Genomic DNA, 15410 nt, shown 5'->3' with positions numbered 1-15410 from the left:
TTTCGCTATTTTAAAAGACATGACTCTCAAACTTGGCCCTTTTCCTAATTTTAAGGTGCTCTTTTCAGCTGTGTCAATATTTTGCCGTTACCTGTCCTACATCAGAACTTTAAGTTACCGTGACCAAGGTCTATACCTTTTAACCGAACTACCGTAAACTGCCGCTTATAAGCCCTGGGCTTATACAACTCCGTAAGGGGTTTTAGATGGGCTTATAAACGAAGGAGCTTATATCGGGGGGGGGGGGGGGGGAGGGGGGAGGAGGGGTTATAACCGGAACAAAAAAAAATTTGGAAACTAGTTATAGCAGTGTTGATCGAAGTACGTTTTTCATTATTTTACTGGTTTTTAATTAAGCTTTGAAATGTCAATATTTCGAACAAAATTGAAACTAACAACACAAACGAAACTAGAGGAGGCTTATATCCAGGGGGGTCTTATAATCGCTTGTTGTTGTTGTTTTTTTTTTTTTGGTGTACAGGTAGATGGATTTATCCCCGGGGGGGGGGGGGCTTATAAGCGGCAGTTTACGGCGTATACAATACAGGACAGGAAAGAATGAATAGATTGTTTGATAAGCATGCGTATAACAAACTCATTAAAAATACAGCTAGCAAATGAAAAGTCCTGCAGTCGGTTCCCATACTAAAAATCACATTTGCCGGCCGTGAAGATAAAGTAGCCCTTTCACTTCCAGTCCAGAGTTCCTTTTAACAATTAGCTTTCTCGTGTCATTGCATTATATCATTAAAACACTTTCCCTTAGTTGTTGAAATAATTCACTCTTCAACGTTGTCTCAGTCTCTCTCGTTTTGTGTTACATGTTAGGAGGCTGGTGCTCACCCGATCACTGGTATCATCGTGCTGGTACTTGCTGTTATTCAACCAATCATGGCTCTGTTCAGACCCCACCCTGGAGAAGAGAAGTATGTTGTCAGCCAGTTGTAATATAAAATGCAGCTACTTATATGCTAGATAAGTAATATTCTTGAATGGTTTGCCATGAACTATCTCCTAGGTGGGTTGATTCTTCAGTAGTTGCACGATCCTTTAGATGAGTATGTATAACCACAGTTTAGCATACCTCAGTGACCGACTATCGCGTAACGCGCAATCTGATTGGTTCCACAGGTGCTGTCTGTCGATCGATAGACGGCAGTTTGTCAGAGCGCGCACGATTTAGCATGCATCATTGCACAAATATATTAAAATTAATGAAATAAAAAGATTTTTTGCTTGATAGATCGATCACTGAGGTATGCTAAAACAATTAGATGGCTCGCTCTCGGTTTCTATCGCCTTTGATAGTTGGCTCGGGGCTTCGCCCCTCGCCAACTATCAGCCAATAGAAACCTCGAGCTCGCCGTCTAATTGTTAAATATTACGAAAAATCAGTCGATATCCCCTGAGTAGTATAGTAGGGATGAAATTAACCTCCTTTTTGTTTGGTTATCCCAGGCCTCAACTCGCTTATCGAAGTAACCATGCTAGTCTATGGGGCATTGGCTATACATGCTTAGCTAAAGAGTAGCACGAGAAATCAGTTTATAACTTCTTCCTAGTGCCTGTAAAATGCATATCTCCTGAGTTGTATAGCAGGGATGAAATTAATCCCCTTTTAAGGGGGCTTGGCTATACATACTTAGCTAACAGATACCATAAGAAATCAGTCTATAACTTTTTCCTAGTGCCTGTAAAATGCATATCCCCTGAGTAGTATAGTAGGGATGAAATTACCCCCCCCCCCCGCCCATTGTTGTTTCGGGGGGGGGGGGGGGGGAAGTTTGAGCCTGGCATCGACGCTCTTATCTATGTGGGGCATGGAACTAAGCGCAATAGCACGAAGGGTCCTGAGCGCGTCTTCTCAATCAGCCACCGGATGACGTCATATTTGATCACGTGCCAAGGGCAAAATGAAGGCTCCTGGCCGTTCCTAATTGTTTTTCCTCTGTTTTGCCTGTAGCCGTTACATCTTTAACTGGGCCCATCGTGGTGTAGGCCTTTCTGCTGTTATCTTGGCTGGTAAGTAACATATCAAACATGATAAAGAGTGTTTCATCCGATTTCCAAACATCGAGAAGCGGGTTGAGAAAACGAGGCGCAGCCGAGTTTTTTAGACCAACTTCGAGGTTTGGCTTCTGAAACCATTTACAATTCTTAGAGAAATACAAAGCAAAAGTTCACCCAATTTTATGATAATTCAGATCACACCTAAACCTCCTTGGCGGTAGTGATTTACTTTGTTTTCTCTTCATGAACTATTTATGACTTTGAGAAGGTGATTTTCACGAGTCCTCCTCGCACCTCTTAACGGCAACAGTTTAAAATTTGGAAAAACACTATTATTCGATTTGGCAAAATTTTAAAAACTCAAATACTTGGTCACCGATACAAAGCACTCGTAAATATTTAAATATTCACGTTATTCTCATCTACAAAATTAGTAGTAACGGCGTTCAAGTCCAGAAAGAGGAAGAAAACTTCACCGTCGTGTGCCCATGTTCTCCTTAAAACTTTGACTTAGTCATTTTATGTAGTTTTGCAGAGAATGTCAAACAAGTGTACTAATTTTTTTAACACACGTACAAGGCCATTGTCTTACTCATTAGACCTCAGTTTGTGTTTTGACGTTCTCGCAACCGTCGGTGTCGTGTTTTCGTAAGGCATCAAATGTAGGTTCGCAGTGCGTGCAGAAGTAGGAAAGTTTGTGATCAGTGGTCATGTGACCAGTGTAGTATACTATCGAAACAACGGATACTGGGACACCCGTTTTCTCGGGTGTTAGTTACCAATGAAATATCATTGAACCTCAAATGAAATCCTTGTAAAGTAACAGCCGTGGTCGTTGGTCCATTTTGCTTTGGTCATGGCTTAAAAAGCGTCCTAACATGTTATTCCCTTTCACAGTGGTGACCATATTCCTTGGTATTCGCCTGGATGGCGCTGGCTTGGATGACTCTGCTCTGTACGTCATGATTGCCTACTGTGTGGCTGTACTTGTTGTCATTGTGTTTGACGTGTATCTCTCTATGAAGAAGGACAGCAGAGCAACTTTCATCACGACAAACGGAGAGAAGGGGGGTGAGTTAAAAATAATTAACAATCTCTCCTTTATGTGGAATTTGGTTAAGTAATAAGGGAAGCCGCGTCTACGAGAGCGATTTCTTGCTTCAACAAAGGAGGCTATGTTTTCTACAAATTTACCCGTGCAGTCAGCATATGTTAGCGCCAAGATTGGGAAAGTACGATCATTTCACCGAAAATTCAACTCACTGAATATCTCGCGAGCCGAAGCCCATGCATGTCAGGTATCACAATCCTCGATATGGCGACAGTGATATCATGTGGCCAATGAAGCTGGACGGGCCGGCGGGGCCTGATGATGATGATGATGATGATGATGATGATGATGATGATAATGATGATGACGATGATGTCTTATGTTTTGTTTTAGCAGGTGGCCATGTTGAACTGGAGCCGACCGAAGACCAGGTACTTCGATAGCCTTGTGTTTGATTATTTCATTGCTAGTGCTGTGACTTCTAGACATATTGAAATCAAAGGAACTTGTTACCAGTAATTACAAAATCTTCACCCACATTAGCACAATTTTGCTCTCAAATTTTATCTGCTTCTGTACAATTATGAATTTAAACCTTTGGGGCAATTCTTCTCACATTCAATTCTTATAAATTCCTAATGATAGGTAGATTGTTTTTAAAATGTATTTTAGAACTATTTTTGAATTATTTAAATGAAATTGTTGTATAGAACTAGATATAGTTCATTTCTTTAGTCGAGCGTTTTTTTACATGAGCCTCCGGCTCCGGAGATTGGGCGACCACTCCCGACGTTTTTCCACTTTAAATAAAGTTACTATTTTTTATATTACTATTACTATTACTATTACTATTACTATTACTATTACTATTACTATTACTATTACTATTACTATTACTATTACTATTACTATTACTATTAAGTAGGACCACTTTTGTTTTCAAATGTTTTATTTTTCTAGAACTGTAAATGACTATATTTGGTTACGGATGACTTAGGATGGAAATGGAATTCAGTTTGTAAACATTGGTCCAATTGTTTCCTTGTTCTTCCAAAGTCCTTAAAAACTCTTGATGGACTAAAAGCATTTCGTGAGCTACAAAAGGTGCTCAGTTTTAATACCCCCCCCCCTAAAGGTAAAAAACCCTCAACTTGGAGATGCTCTCATTACATTTCCGAAAAGGAGGGACCATTCTCAAAATTATTTGCATTTTGCACTTTAAGGACAAAAAGTGCTGCGTGGACACATGTTTTCCAGTGACTTCTAATTGTCATCGCTGTTGTTTTTTTCCAGTCCATACCGGCCCGTAAGCTCATGCTGGGATTCCTGGTTCTCCTTATATTCGGTGTAGTGATTGCTCTTGTGGTGCTGATAGCGACCGCTGGTGAAGGAGCCCACGATCATGATCATTGAGTCACTCCACCAGTAAGTAAATAGATAGACACGTGCTTATCACGTGTTCTTTGATCTAAGGTCCATGGTGAGCGTCAAATATATATGCACCTTATATTCCATAATAAGCCCTTAAAGAACTTTTCTTAGGGGATTTTTTTGGGGAAGGATTTATTCTGAAGGGCGCGGAGCTTATCAAAAGAGGAAATTTTCATATTCAAATTTGAGCTTGATAACCAGATTTTTATTCCGGTACAAAATGAGATTTCGTTTGACAAGCTATATTTGGACTCCTGTAGCCCGCCGGCTACCTTATTTTTGTTCTCACAGAAAGCGTTGAATTGACGCCTTCAAAACTCTTACAAAGACAATTTTTTTTCGATCACCAAATGTTATTTGATGACCAAGTATTATGTGTAACTCTGCCAGTAGAATTAAGCTACAATTAATATACTCTACTACCCAATCAGTAGACAACGTTAAATTGGTTAGTCCCATTGCCAAATAAAGGCGAAGATAAGAAAGTAATGGATATATGAAAATGCAAATGCTACCTTAAATCACCTTTTCCTGTTAGTCCGATCAGCCTTGCAGAAATTTGAGTAATCTAACATACCAAACAAAACTAGCGTTTTTTTCAGACTCAGTGCATTAGTTTGCGTGGTGATACTTTTATAAAAATGAGGGAGATGAAAGAAGGTCTTGCTAGAGAGAGGCGGCATATTGAAAGAAGTTTGATTAGAGTCATAATGATTAAATAGAGTCGATAAAAATTGATTATATTGAGTTATTTCTTATTTGGAGAAATCCTTGATATTTTCTTGCCAGTATTCTAACAGCAGGTTTTTCGTCAAATGTTTGAGCACTTTTAACCAAAATACAGCAAAATGGCCGTGACAGCGTCCCTTTAACTACAGTAGCCCTTGCTGAAACCAAACCATGGTTATCGTTTCAACTCCCTTCAATTTTTTGGCAGGTTTCGACAGGACGATGAGAAGCCGTTATTAGAAGAAGGCTTAGTGCAATTTTCTTGGACGAAATTGCAGAAGACAAGATTCAACTGAGTTTTAACAATACGATAATGTTAAAGTGTTGTATTCGTGCTGTAGTTTATTTTTTTTTTATTTATTAATTAATAGTGTTTTTTCTTTCTATCACTGCCATTACAATATGCATGTATCATCCACTAAACCTATCTAGACCGGAGAGGGCGGATTCTGCCCGCGGCAACTTTGAACCTAAATAACTTCTTTTTTTTAATAATTAAGCAAACGCCATGAAACTCCCTGACTTTCTCAGAAATTTAACTGAAACAGTTAGTGTTCATTGCCTATGATGTTACCGCGGCAACAATATGTTACTTCTTTTTTTTAAAAGAAAATGAAAATACCTTTTTAAGTTGTAACTTTTATGTTTTTATCTCATATTAGTCCTTTATTGGTTTCGATTGCATCCCTTCGGTTAAATCCAAGATGGCTACCATTTGGCAAACATGACGTCATACACGATCACTTCTCGTTGCGGAGCTCAAAGGGAACAGCTTTGGACGTTCTATTCTACCTCCGTGATTCATATATTCACTGGGTTATGGAGGGAGGGGTGTGTGTGTGTGGGGGGGGGGGGGGAGGGGCAGAATCTGCCCGAACTCCCCAACCCCCTGCCCCAGGAAACGAAAACAAACACCGGTCTACAGAAAGGAGTTAAAATCCAAATCATTTTATAACATTATTGATTCTTAAACGTGATTTGATTGGCTGTGTAGCCACCTTTTACGTCAACTCAAGTATGAAATAGCATTGATTAGACTTTTTTAATCAATAGTAAAATGGCCGCTACATGTGTGCTTATATAACCGAATGCAAACACTCGAGCAAATTGATGTGTTTTCATCAGGATTCTGGAATGGAATATACTAATATATATTCAACTCTTGTTGCATTAGGTATGAATGCCGAATAATGACTACAGTGACTAAGTGTACGTATATCACTTTGTAACAAGACAGAGCCAGACAATTTGTGGATGTAATTACTTTTTTCATCACTTTAGCGTTGTAACAAATGCTAAGCTCTTAAATGATTAAAATTACTAAAAATGAAGAAACATTGACAGTTGTTGTGGTGGCAAAACGAAAGCTTGGTAACCTCGTCGCCCAAACAAGCGATAGTGTCGTTGATCGAAAGGATCCTGGTGACTAGTTTTGGTTTGCAATGTATTGAATAGGCCATTTTTCAATCGCTTTGAACCTCATTTGAAAGCGAGGCTTCATGCGTAGTTTTTATTATGAAGATTAGTTTTTATTCATATGCAAGCAAAACTAATTTTCACGTGAAAAGCTTTGCACTTAGAGGCCCTTTCGAAAAAAGGTTCAAAGCAACTCGGAAATGGCGTATTCCATCTGTTAAGGCCGCCGGCTAAGTAAAAACAACTCCGTGACGTCACCGTGAATACAGCAGCCCTAGTCTGTGCAAATCTAATCTACATAAAATTGATAAACCCTTCTGATATAGGAACGTTCGCTACGAGCCGAGAATTTTCACGGTATATGATTTTTGAAATTACTTAAGTGAAATTTTCTCAATGTTATTAATTATACTTAGTTACCAAGGTTCTTGGCACAGAGTGAGCGGCCTTTTTGAAACAGGACAATGGTGATTGAATGAATGGACCTTGAGAGGCATTTCTGGCACCCCCCACAGATTTTTGCAGGGGCGAATGACATCATCATCAACTTGGCAAAGGAGAGAGATTCTGGGATCGAGATCATCGAACGCATTCCCTAATCTAATCTAGTATAAGATGTAACATTGTCCATATATTCTAAACCATTGGCTCTGTTACTTTTTAAGGTGCAATCTTTTGCAATCGGAGACGTTAAACGCCCCAAGCGCAAACAAATGGAGGATAAATGATCTCTGGCCGACGGAAACGAGCCAAGCGATCATAAAATGCCAAAGCATCAAGCCTCAAACGCGAAAAGTCACGCGGAGCTCTTGTCTCATACCGACCTAAGTCATTCTTACCCGAGTGTGACAATGGCTGGGGTAGTATTCATCGAATATGCCGCTATTTTTTTTTCAAAATCATCCGAGCGAGCGTGTATTAGAAGTGTTTTTCTACGTTGCCGGTGCTGGTTTGGCTTAAGACATTAATTGGTGATACTTCAGTTCGTTCGTTCGTTCATTTTGTGGAGACCAGCTACACCGTTTGTTTTTTGTTTTTTAATTTTTTTTATTTATCGACTTTATCGGACACATCAAAATAGGAGCAAGAACAAAACAAATACAAGGAACAAAATGACTGGTCCAAAGGATATTAGGCAAAACGGGAAAACGAGACCCATGCGAGGCGCAACCCCGGCTTTAAACATGATTAAAACATATAAGATACATTGAAGAAATCTTCAGTTAAGCACGGTGTCAAGGGGTCTCGTGCAAGAGACCATGCGCAAGTTGTAGAGAAAGCGGGGGCATTTGATCATGAGTTGAACTTTGATAAGATTCTCTAGGAAGTTTGCCGGTCTAACGTTTGCACTTCTAGCGTCGTATTGCAAACAAAGTTCCCGAATGCCAACCACTTTTAAAAATAAAGCCAAAAAGTTGATCAATTTTTGTTCTTAAATTGAAGTGAACACGTTTTAAAATTGTTTGCTTATCTTCGCTGAGTCCGCTGAGACTGAGAACCATCAAATGTCTGCACCGGTCCCAGAAATAACCAGACCGGACAGCACTAATTTTTAGCTCGCAAATGATTGGCTCACCGAACACGCTTCCGATAGGGCTGGAGATAAAGCTTCCTTTTTCATACGCTTTAGTCTTAGAACGCGCTTTAGCTATTTGAAATCTGCCACTTTTGATCTCAGTTGCATGACCTTCAGCTGAAGAGTGACCGACCACAACAGACACAACAATTACTGATTAGAGTGATTAAGGAATTTGAGGGTTGCAGACCGTCGGTGTTTTCATGAAGACTACAAGGCTTAAATTTGAACATGATATCTACATCCCAATCACAGGTAACACTTAAAACCAATCCCTAATTAATTAGAGTAACTCCTATGAAGAGTTTGCAAACTCTGTGAAAGCAAATTGACTTTCTACAAGTACGGACGCCATTTGCTGATTTGCGGCTTGTGTTTTCACTGGTTGTGAAACGTACTCTCCGGCTCGCTTGTTAACCATTCTGAAAACACAACGGGAGTTCGTTTCACATGCCGACGGTGAAAACTAATCAGTTTAACGAAGTTTCTATCTTTGGAAAGCTTTAGGCGGGCTTAAATTTAGCACGATGTAGTAAAGGCGTTATTGATAAGTGGCGGTGTGGTCTTGTTGTGAAATTCATTTTGCTTTCAAAGTTAATTCGTTCGTGACAACTCCTCGATGTAAGGCTGCACGCGAACCACTGGCCAAAATCTCTTAAGATTCATGTGTTATGGTAGTTATTGTTTCTTCAATTTTTGCTTCCTCAAATTTTAAATGAAGGTCATTGGGAACTGCTTGTAAAGTATAAGAAGTACGTTCAAGAAGCCGGAAGTCATTTTTGTGAGTGCTTTTTATTTCGAGCATTCCTCTCAAATAGAAAATGGTGAAGTGTCGATTCTTGGTTACTTTGATAACAAAGTTTGCCCTTATAGCCTTCGCATATACATTAGAAATATGTGATATGTTGCGGCGTGTGCTAGGGTGCGCAAATATTTGTATGCTGTATTTGTGTTGCATGCTTAGCACGTGTTTTGAAATTATACTTCGTTACATAATGCACACTTATTAAAGGGGAAGTATCATGGGGACTTTGACCTTTTAGTTTCATCGTGAACATGTTGCGACAACATTTTCACCTCAGTAGTTAAAAAAAATAATTCTAGAACATCAAGAAAAAGAACTGAATTCTTGAAAGGGACAACTCATGACCTGCTCTGGTGTATTTTGGAAACGAAACTGCGAGAACTTAAATACAGTTAGGCTAACTATTTCAAGTTGCAGTCTATTCTAACACAGTCCATCTGTGGCCAGAGTCATTCATCCATAGTCTTGGTACACTGGGGCGATAAGTTACATCAAATTTGAGCAATACTTTAAGGTTTCTGTCGCCAATTAAACGTTTTGGAGTTTTTTTTTATATAACACCAAATTCCCGCGATACTTCCCCTTTAACAGTTAACATTTGCCCAACTTTCGTTCAGCAAAAGTTGAACGGATGTTGGGCGAATGTTGGATGAACGGATTGTTTAGGTTTCAATGCAATTCAACATTTTCAAGAACAAAGGAAATGTTGACCCGATGTTCGAATAAAAGTTTAAAGCAGCAAAGTGTTGAACAGTGTTGAACATTGCGCCAATACCCAACCCAAGGCTAGGGATCTAGTTGCCTCTCGACGCGTGTGCGTTTGTTCGGATAATTCATCAACATCTTCAAAGTTCAGTAAATACTATGCTGCATATAGTCATTTTTAGTGTATCGCTTGTCATTGAGTCTGGCTATTTTTGTTCTTTTTATTTTTCAGGAGCGCAGACCGTTTACTGCTCCGGTGGAGAACCAAAGGTGATAAATGCAAATTGCCCTTTATTTTCTTTGTAACATTAAAATAATTAAAACACACATATTCCATCACATTATTTCCACTACGCATATGCCACACATTGACTTTCCAATCCTAGCAGTATGCAGGATGTTTGTCCCATGAACCTAGTTTAATGGCCTTAGCTCCCACGAGTCTCCTGTAGCTCAGTTACAGAACATCCAAACTAGTAATCGGAAGGCCTTAGGTTCGACTCCTGATAGGAGCACTCGGATTTTTTTCTGAGTATGCCTGTGTCATTTACTGGTTAATACATCATTCTCAACACTCGAGTAATTCTGAAAACCGACTTTAGTCTAGGCCAAAAAAGATTGAAGGGCGGCGATTTAATATGGCCAATTTTAGCTGAGAATTACCAGCGTGCCAAACAGACCTGGCAATAGCAATTCTAGTCAACTTTCCACGATTCTCGTTATCACTCGGCGACTTTCGGCGCCTGTCGTCAACTCTGGTCAACCCTCGGCGACATCTGGCAACTGTCGTCAACCATTCGCTCTCTCTCGGTGAATCCCGATGATTTACGTATACCGAATTTCGATTCTCCTCGATCGGAAACCGGCTCAAGTTCTTCAATGAACTCGAGTTAGTTTCTAAAAGCTGTCCTGGAATTGATAGTTGTCATACTTTTGTGTCTGACGCTTCAAAAAAAAAAAACACTTCTTTTACCTCTCTTCTTTAAATTTAACTTCTTGAGTAGTCGTACCTCAAGTGCGATGTTCTTACCACAAAACTTCTACACCTCTACTTTGCAATGTTCTTAAGCTTTACAATAAATTACTTTCTTTTTACAGAACACAGCTGCCCATCACAATCTTAACGGGACGGATTGGTCTTCACGCCAGTTCACTTGGAAGGCCCCCTCAAAGAGTGTTGGAAACATAACTTTCATGTAAATAAGTTAAGGCTAAATCCTCCAAACACATACTTACCTAATTTGTTTGAAAACGGAGAGAACTCAGAATCGTTTTTGAATAGGTTTGGTTTCTCTCTGATTGTCGCTATCCATACAAGATAGATTGAAAACTATCAAAAACGCTGGTTTCAAATGTGGTTAGTTGCTTCAATATCGTTAAAGCATTGTTTTCCGAAACCTTCCTACTGTTAGTTTCTTTTTTTCTACTTTTTTCGACCATTCTCACACATTACAATTAAACCAGAAGCGAGGCCGTTGCTGTATGTGAGCCTAAAACAGTCACGATGGTTTTGCTAACGAAAATTGTCCTAAAAAATTGTAGTCGAAGATCATGTTAACTTGTTCAATTTTCCAAAGAGGCCGAATTACCGAGGAGGTGTATTTCGTAAGAACAGGGTTCAATTAAAGCTCATCGTCGTGCATTCACACGCTCCAGAAACTTGAACTTTGCCCTTACACGGTGGACTTATGCAAAGGACTATAAAGAAGTGTACCAATGTACCAGAGCTTAACCCCTTTTTTTACGGGTTCTCGTTGCCGTTGCCATGGAGGTTTATGACACTTCTTTTTTTACGCCATGACTGAATTGTTTTAAAACGCTACCATCGATAAGAACTACGACACTTACTGGGTCAAAGTAGCTTCACCTGTGATTACCGGGCCACCCAGTGAAAACTTGACAAGAGGAGCCCCATCTGAGAGCTTTCAGGTACACGTGGCAATGTTGCAGCAAAACCGTAGCCTCTAAACAGGTTCCCAAAGTGGGGCATATGTCGTACTGAGCGAACAGTGAAGCGAGTGGAGCGGAGCGCGCCGGTTCACAGGCTAGAAAACCCCTTCTAGAACAATCAATTCTGCCCATCGGGTTAAACCATGAGCCCAAGTCGATGATGACCTGGCCGGTTCTCACATATGTTTGATTGATACATTTATTTTTCGATAAATGTTCGAGAATAAACTGATTCGTGCTTTCATGCATTTTCGGCTAGGGCGTTTGCGAATGTGCACCCCGGGCTGTGCTCAAACCCACTGGCGAGATCGTGAATTTTGTAAGACTTGCCGCTTTTAGTTTTGGAGAATACAGATGATTCAATACCTCCTAATTCGCTAGTTTTAAACGATGACCCTTCACGTTAATAATATGATGAATAACAATTTTTTTAGCCAATAAACGAACTGGTCGGCGGCTAAAAATAAAAACATGGTGGACAGGGAATTCGTCTCAATGTGATGGACTTATCTCGTTACATGACAGCATTAATAAAACTCTTTCAGCGTTTTTATTGCGATCAAATTGATAAGAAATGTTTAATCTTGCCTTGTGGATAAATTTCAGTCAAAGCGAAAGTTATCTCATTGGTTTGTTGATAACAGTTGTTGATGACATGTTTGATGGTAATATGGCCGTGTTAGTCGAATTTTACAAATTTCACCTCTCACTTGTGGAACAGAGAGTGGATTGCGGCCAAATGTTTTAACAGATTTTCACCGGACGATAGATCGAACTTTCCACTGATATGTTGGAGAGCCTGTGAGTATGAGCTACTTTTGCAATTTGTTCCTTTGAACTTGGCCTAAATCGCATGTTGCGATAAGTGCTCTGAGAGTAGAAATAAACTTTGTGCCCTGAGATTTATTACAGTAATTAAAGCTTATGATTGTAATTCCTCATATTGTAAACGTGAAGGGTCATCGTTTATAACTAGCGAATGAGGAGGTTTTGAGTGATCTGTATTCTCCAGAACTAACAGCTGTAAGTCTTGCAAACTTCACGATCTCACCAGTGAGTTTCAAGCACAGCCAGCTGCCAGGTATGAGAAAGTTTCACGAGAGCTACTTCCCAGGCTTTTTCGGTCAAGTAGAGGAAGTAGGGGAGTTTGGCCGTGAATTTGTTGGGAGATCCTTTGGGGCTCAACAGCGTGATGTAAATGCTCATGTTGTTGTGTAAATGACGACGACACATGTTGAAGTATCTTTTTATGTCTTTTTACAAATATATGTATAGACTTTTATCTAATGATAAAAAAGAACTAGCTATACAAACAGACAGAAGAAGATTACACGCGTACAGCCCTAGTTAGGCTTAGGTTTCCAAATTATATGTGAAGTTTTGGTTTACTTGATATTTTGAAATATTAATGTCCCGTTAGAAGAATACTGATTTACATATATATTGGGTGTTTTTGTAGAATCATCACATGCCGTGCACGAGGAATGCTTTTCTCCGCAAACCAGCTCACAACAGACCATCAACTCTACACAACAGCCCAGTTGTTATTCAGAAGTTGTGAATACTTCACAAGGGACCAGCCCTGAAGCAGATGCCAGCACTTCACTAGACACCAGCTGTCCTAGGGAATCAGATTTTTGTGAAGTTATAGATTTGTCCAGCTCACAGCACAGTACCCCTACTGGACCTTCAGACAGTGACACTTTCTGGGCTTCAAATCTACAAGACAGATGTGCAAACTGTTCAACCAAAGGCCATGATCACTGACACAATAGTTTTGTTTTTGATCAATTAACTAATGGTTCATTATACTGCATGTATGTCTGGTTGCTTGCAGCTTAATTAGATAGTTGCAGCTTTGTTGTTACTCAATGGCATGGCCATAGCATTGCATAAAGTAATGTATATGATTTTTTTGTGGTTTCAGGCAACTACCTCAGTGTATATATCCCACTGTCAGTACCTATTTCTATACCACTTTATGTGGGGAACAAGATGTTGGTCAAACAACCTCAAGGTAGACAGATTTAAAATATACGCAAAGTTTAAACAGCACATATTTCAATAAAAAAGTATGCATACATATAAAATTATTATGCCATAATGTGAGAATTAATATATGCATACACATGTTATTTACAAAGTAACAATAATATTCTCTATTATGAGTTTCCATAACTGTCTATGAATTCTTAAGCCATCTAATTTCCTTTTGTTATATTTAGAATGGTTCGGTTAACATCAGCAGAGAAGTTTTTTTTAAGACGAACTTACTGGACAGTGAATATGTGTTCATTCCGATCAATAGGAAGGTCAGAAATAATGGTTACAGTGCAATTCCAAATGTAATGCAAAATAAAATATGTTTTTATACTGAACCTTCAACCGTCATTTGGAAACTAAAATAATTTTCAACATTTTTTTCCAGCTTACACTGGCTCTTGGCTATCTTAACCCCATGGTAAGCATTCGAAGAATACAATAATTATTATTGCAAGAGAAGAAGAGTTTGATTTGTTTATTTAAGCGATGGCTGGTTCTTAAGTCTATACCTAAAGTGTTTCATGTATATACTGGAATTTACACTGTAAATGACATTTCTGTTCATTAGGCACCTTCTGATCCTGGACTCATTGACATGGGACATTGGCACAAGGCATACAGAAATAGATAACCGACAGGTATCAATAGTGTACTGTCAGGAATACAGTAATACAAAACAACTCAGTTAACAAATTATGTGCCTTTGATTTGCTGAGATGAATAAAAAATATATTTTGTACTAATTAGTTTGGGTTTCTTTATTAGCTTCTTGGATCACCTATGTGCAGCCAGCAGCATACCATCCAAGACGAGCCAGCGTTCAAATCATGTGCTGAAGGTACCTAACCTATGCATTAACAATAATCTTATAATATTATAATCATTAAATTGTACCATAATAGACCTGACTTAAGTACTGTTTACTCATAGTAAAAGTTGAGAATGAAGCCCTACTATGAAGATTACTATAATTTGTAAATATGACAGAGCTATAATTGACATGTTGATCAACCAATGCAAATTAATGTGATAAAGTCAAAGATTAGATAATGGTTGCAACATTTTACTGATCAATTGACTGGCAATTGGGCTGACACTTCATTTTTGTGATTTTCAGGCACCACAACAGTTGGCAGGCTGATAATATATCATGAATCACAACATTTTAAGAAAATTAAATTTCTCCGTTCTTATTTCGTATTTGTTACATACTTGCCAAGAAAAGTTGATGGAAGAGCTATCAGCGAAATCTATTTTTGTTATATAAACATTGAATATGAGGTTCTAAGGGAGAGTCGCTCTTATAAATTCTTTCATAGTCAAAGTACGCGAATGGATAAAATCCCAAGCTATAAACGATAGCTACTGAACAGTTGTTATGGACGCAATCATATTTTCCCTGGATATTTCATAAAGTATCTTTCTTTTGGGCCTTCTTGGGAAAGGACGGGCTTTTTTTACTCACTGAATGATGTTCTTGATCTGAGATATTTATCTTTTATCATTATTTTCATCATTAAGTGTACATTAAATTTATAAATACATTAAATGTATAAATACAGAGAAGTGCAACTTCTTTTACTTAATACGCTGGACCAAGGGTAACGAAAGCTTATCGAAGCGGGCAGAGTAAGACAAGAAAAACATATGCAATATATTAAAGAGAACCTTAAAGAAATAACGGAGTAGAATAT

General features: G+C 38.8%; 3 protein-coding genes across 4 annotated transcripts in view; all 3 read left to right on the top strand.

Annotated features, from left to right (window-relative positions):
• LOC146466402 (ferric reductase 1-like) overlaps positions 1 to 6556 on the top strand; it is a 30264-nt gene extending 23708 nt beyond the window's left edge. Inside the window, exons 18-23 of one of the 2 annotated variants that reach the window (XM_085127394.1) lie at positions 829 to 926; positions 1964 to 2022; positions 2908 to 3081; positions 3458 to 3492; positions 4355 to 4486; positions 5430 to 6556. In XM_085127394.1, coding sequence (XP_084983520.1) covers positions 829 to 926; positions 1964 to 2022; positions 2908 to 3081; positions 3458 to 3492; positions 4355 to 4474 — 486 coding nt within the window. In that variant the 3' untranslated portion in view covers positions 4475 to 4486; positions 5430 to 6556. Of the gene's footprint in view, positions 1 to 828; positions 927 to 1963; positions 2023 to 2907; positions 3082 to 3454; positions 3493 to 4354; positions 4487 to 5429 lie in introns of both variants that reach the window. The other variant, XM_085127395.1, reaches the window with a different exon arrangement.
• Positions 6557 to 8173: 1617 nt separating this feature from the next.
• LOC146466401 (uncharacterized) lies at positions 8174 to 13590 on the top strand. The gene is made up of 4 exons (XM_085127419.1): positions 8174 to 8468; positions 9956 to 9993; positions 10822 to 10919; positions 13133 to 13590. The coding sequence occupies exons 1-4, from the start codon at positions 8417 to 8419 to the stop codon at positions 13257 to 13259; spliced, it is 315 nt and encodes a 104-aa protein (XP_084983545.1). The 5' UTR covers positions 8174 to 8416; the 3' UTR covers positions 13260 to 13590.
• Positions 13590 to 14596, top strand: LOC146466400 (uncharacterized; the record flags this gene model as incomplete). The annotated part of the gene is made up of 3 exons (XM_085127430.1): positions 13590 to 13690; positions 14285 to 14354; positions 14447 to 14596. Coding segments are annotated over 3 exons (321 nt in total), but the record flags the coding sequence as incomplete, so codon positions are not given.
• Positions 14597 to 15410: the final 814 nt, after the last annotated feature.

This window comes from Pavona decussata, unplaced genomic scaffold (genome assembly GCF_977016875.1).
Source record: "Pavona decussata unplaced genomic scaffold, jaPavDecu1.1 SCAFFOLD_144, whole genome shotgun sequence".
NCBI classification, from domain to species: Eukaryota; Metazoa; Cnidaria; class Anthozoa; order Scleractinia; family Agariciidae; genus Pavona; species Pavona decussata.
This window is presented reverse-complemented; position numbering and strand designations above follow the sequence as displayed.

What these genes read in the sequence shown, in the direction of transcription:
- LOC146466401 (XM_085127419.1), top strand. Translation starts at nt 8,417, where the DNA reads ATGAAGACTACAAGGCTTAAATTTGAACATGATATCTACATCCCAATC. An exon ending in TATCTACATCCCAATCACAG is followed by an intron (nt 8,469 to 9,955) that starts GTAACACTTAAA and finishes TTTATTTTTCAG; the next exon opens with GAGCGCAGACCGTTTACTGC. An exon ending in GTTGGAAACATAACTTTCAT is followed by an intron (nt 10,920 to 13,132) that starts GTAAATAAGTTA and finishes GTGTTTTTGTAG; the next exon opens with AATCATCACATGCCGTGCAC.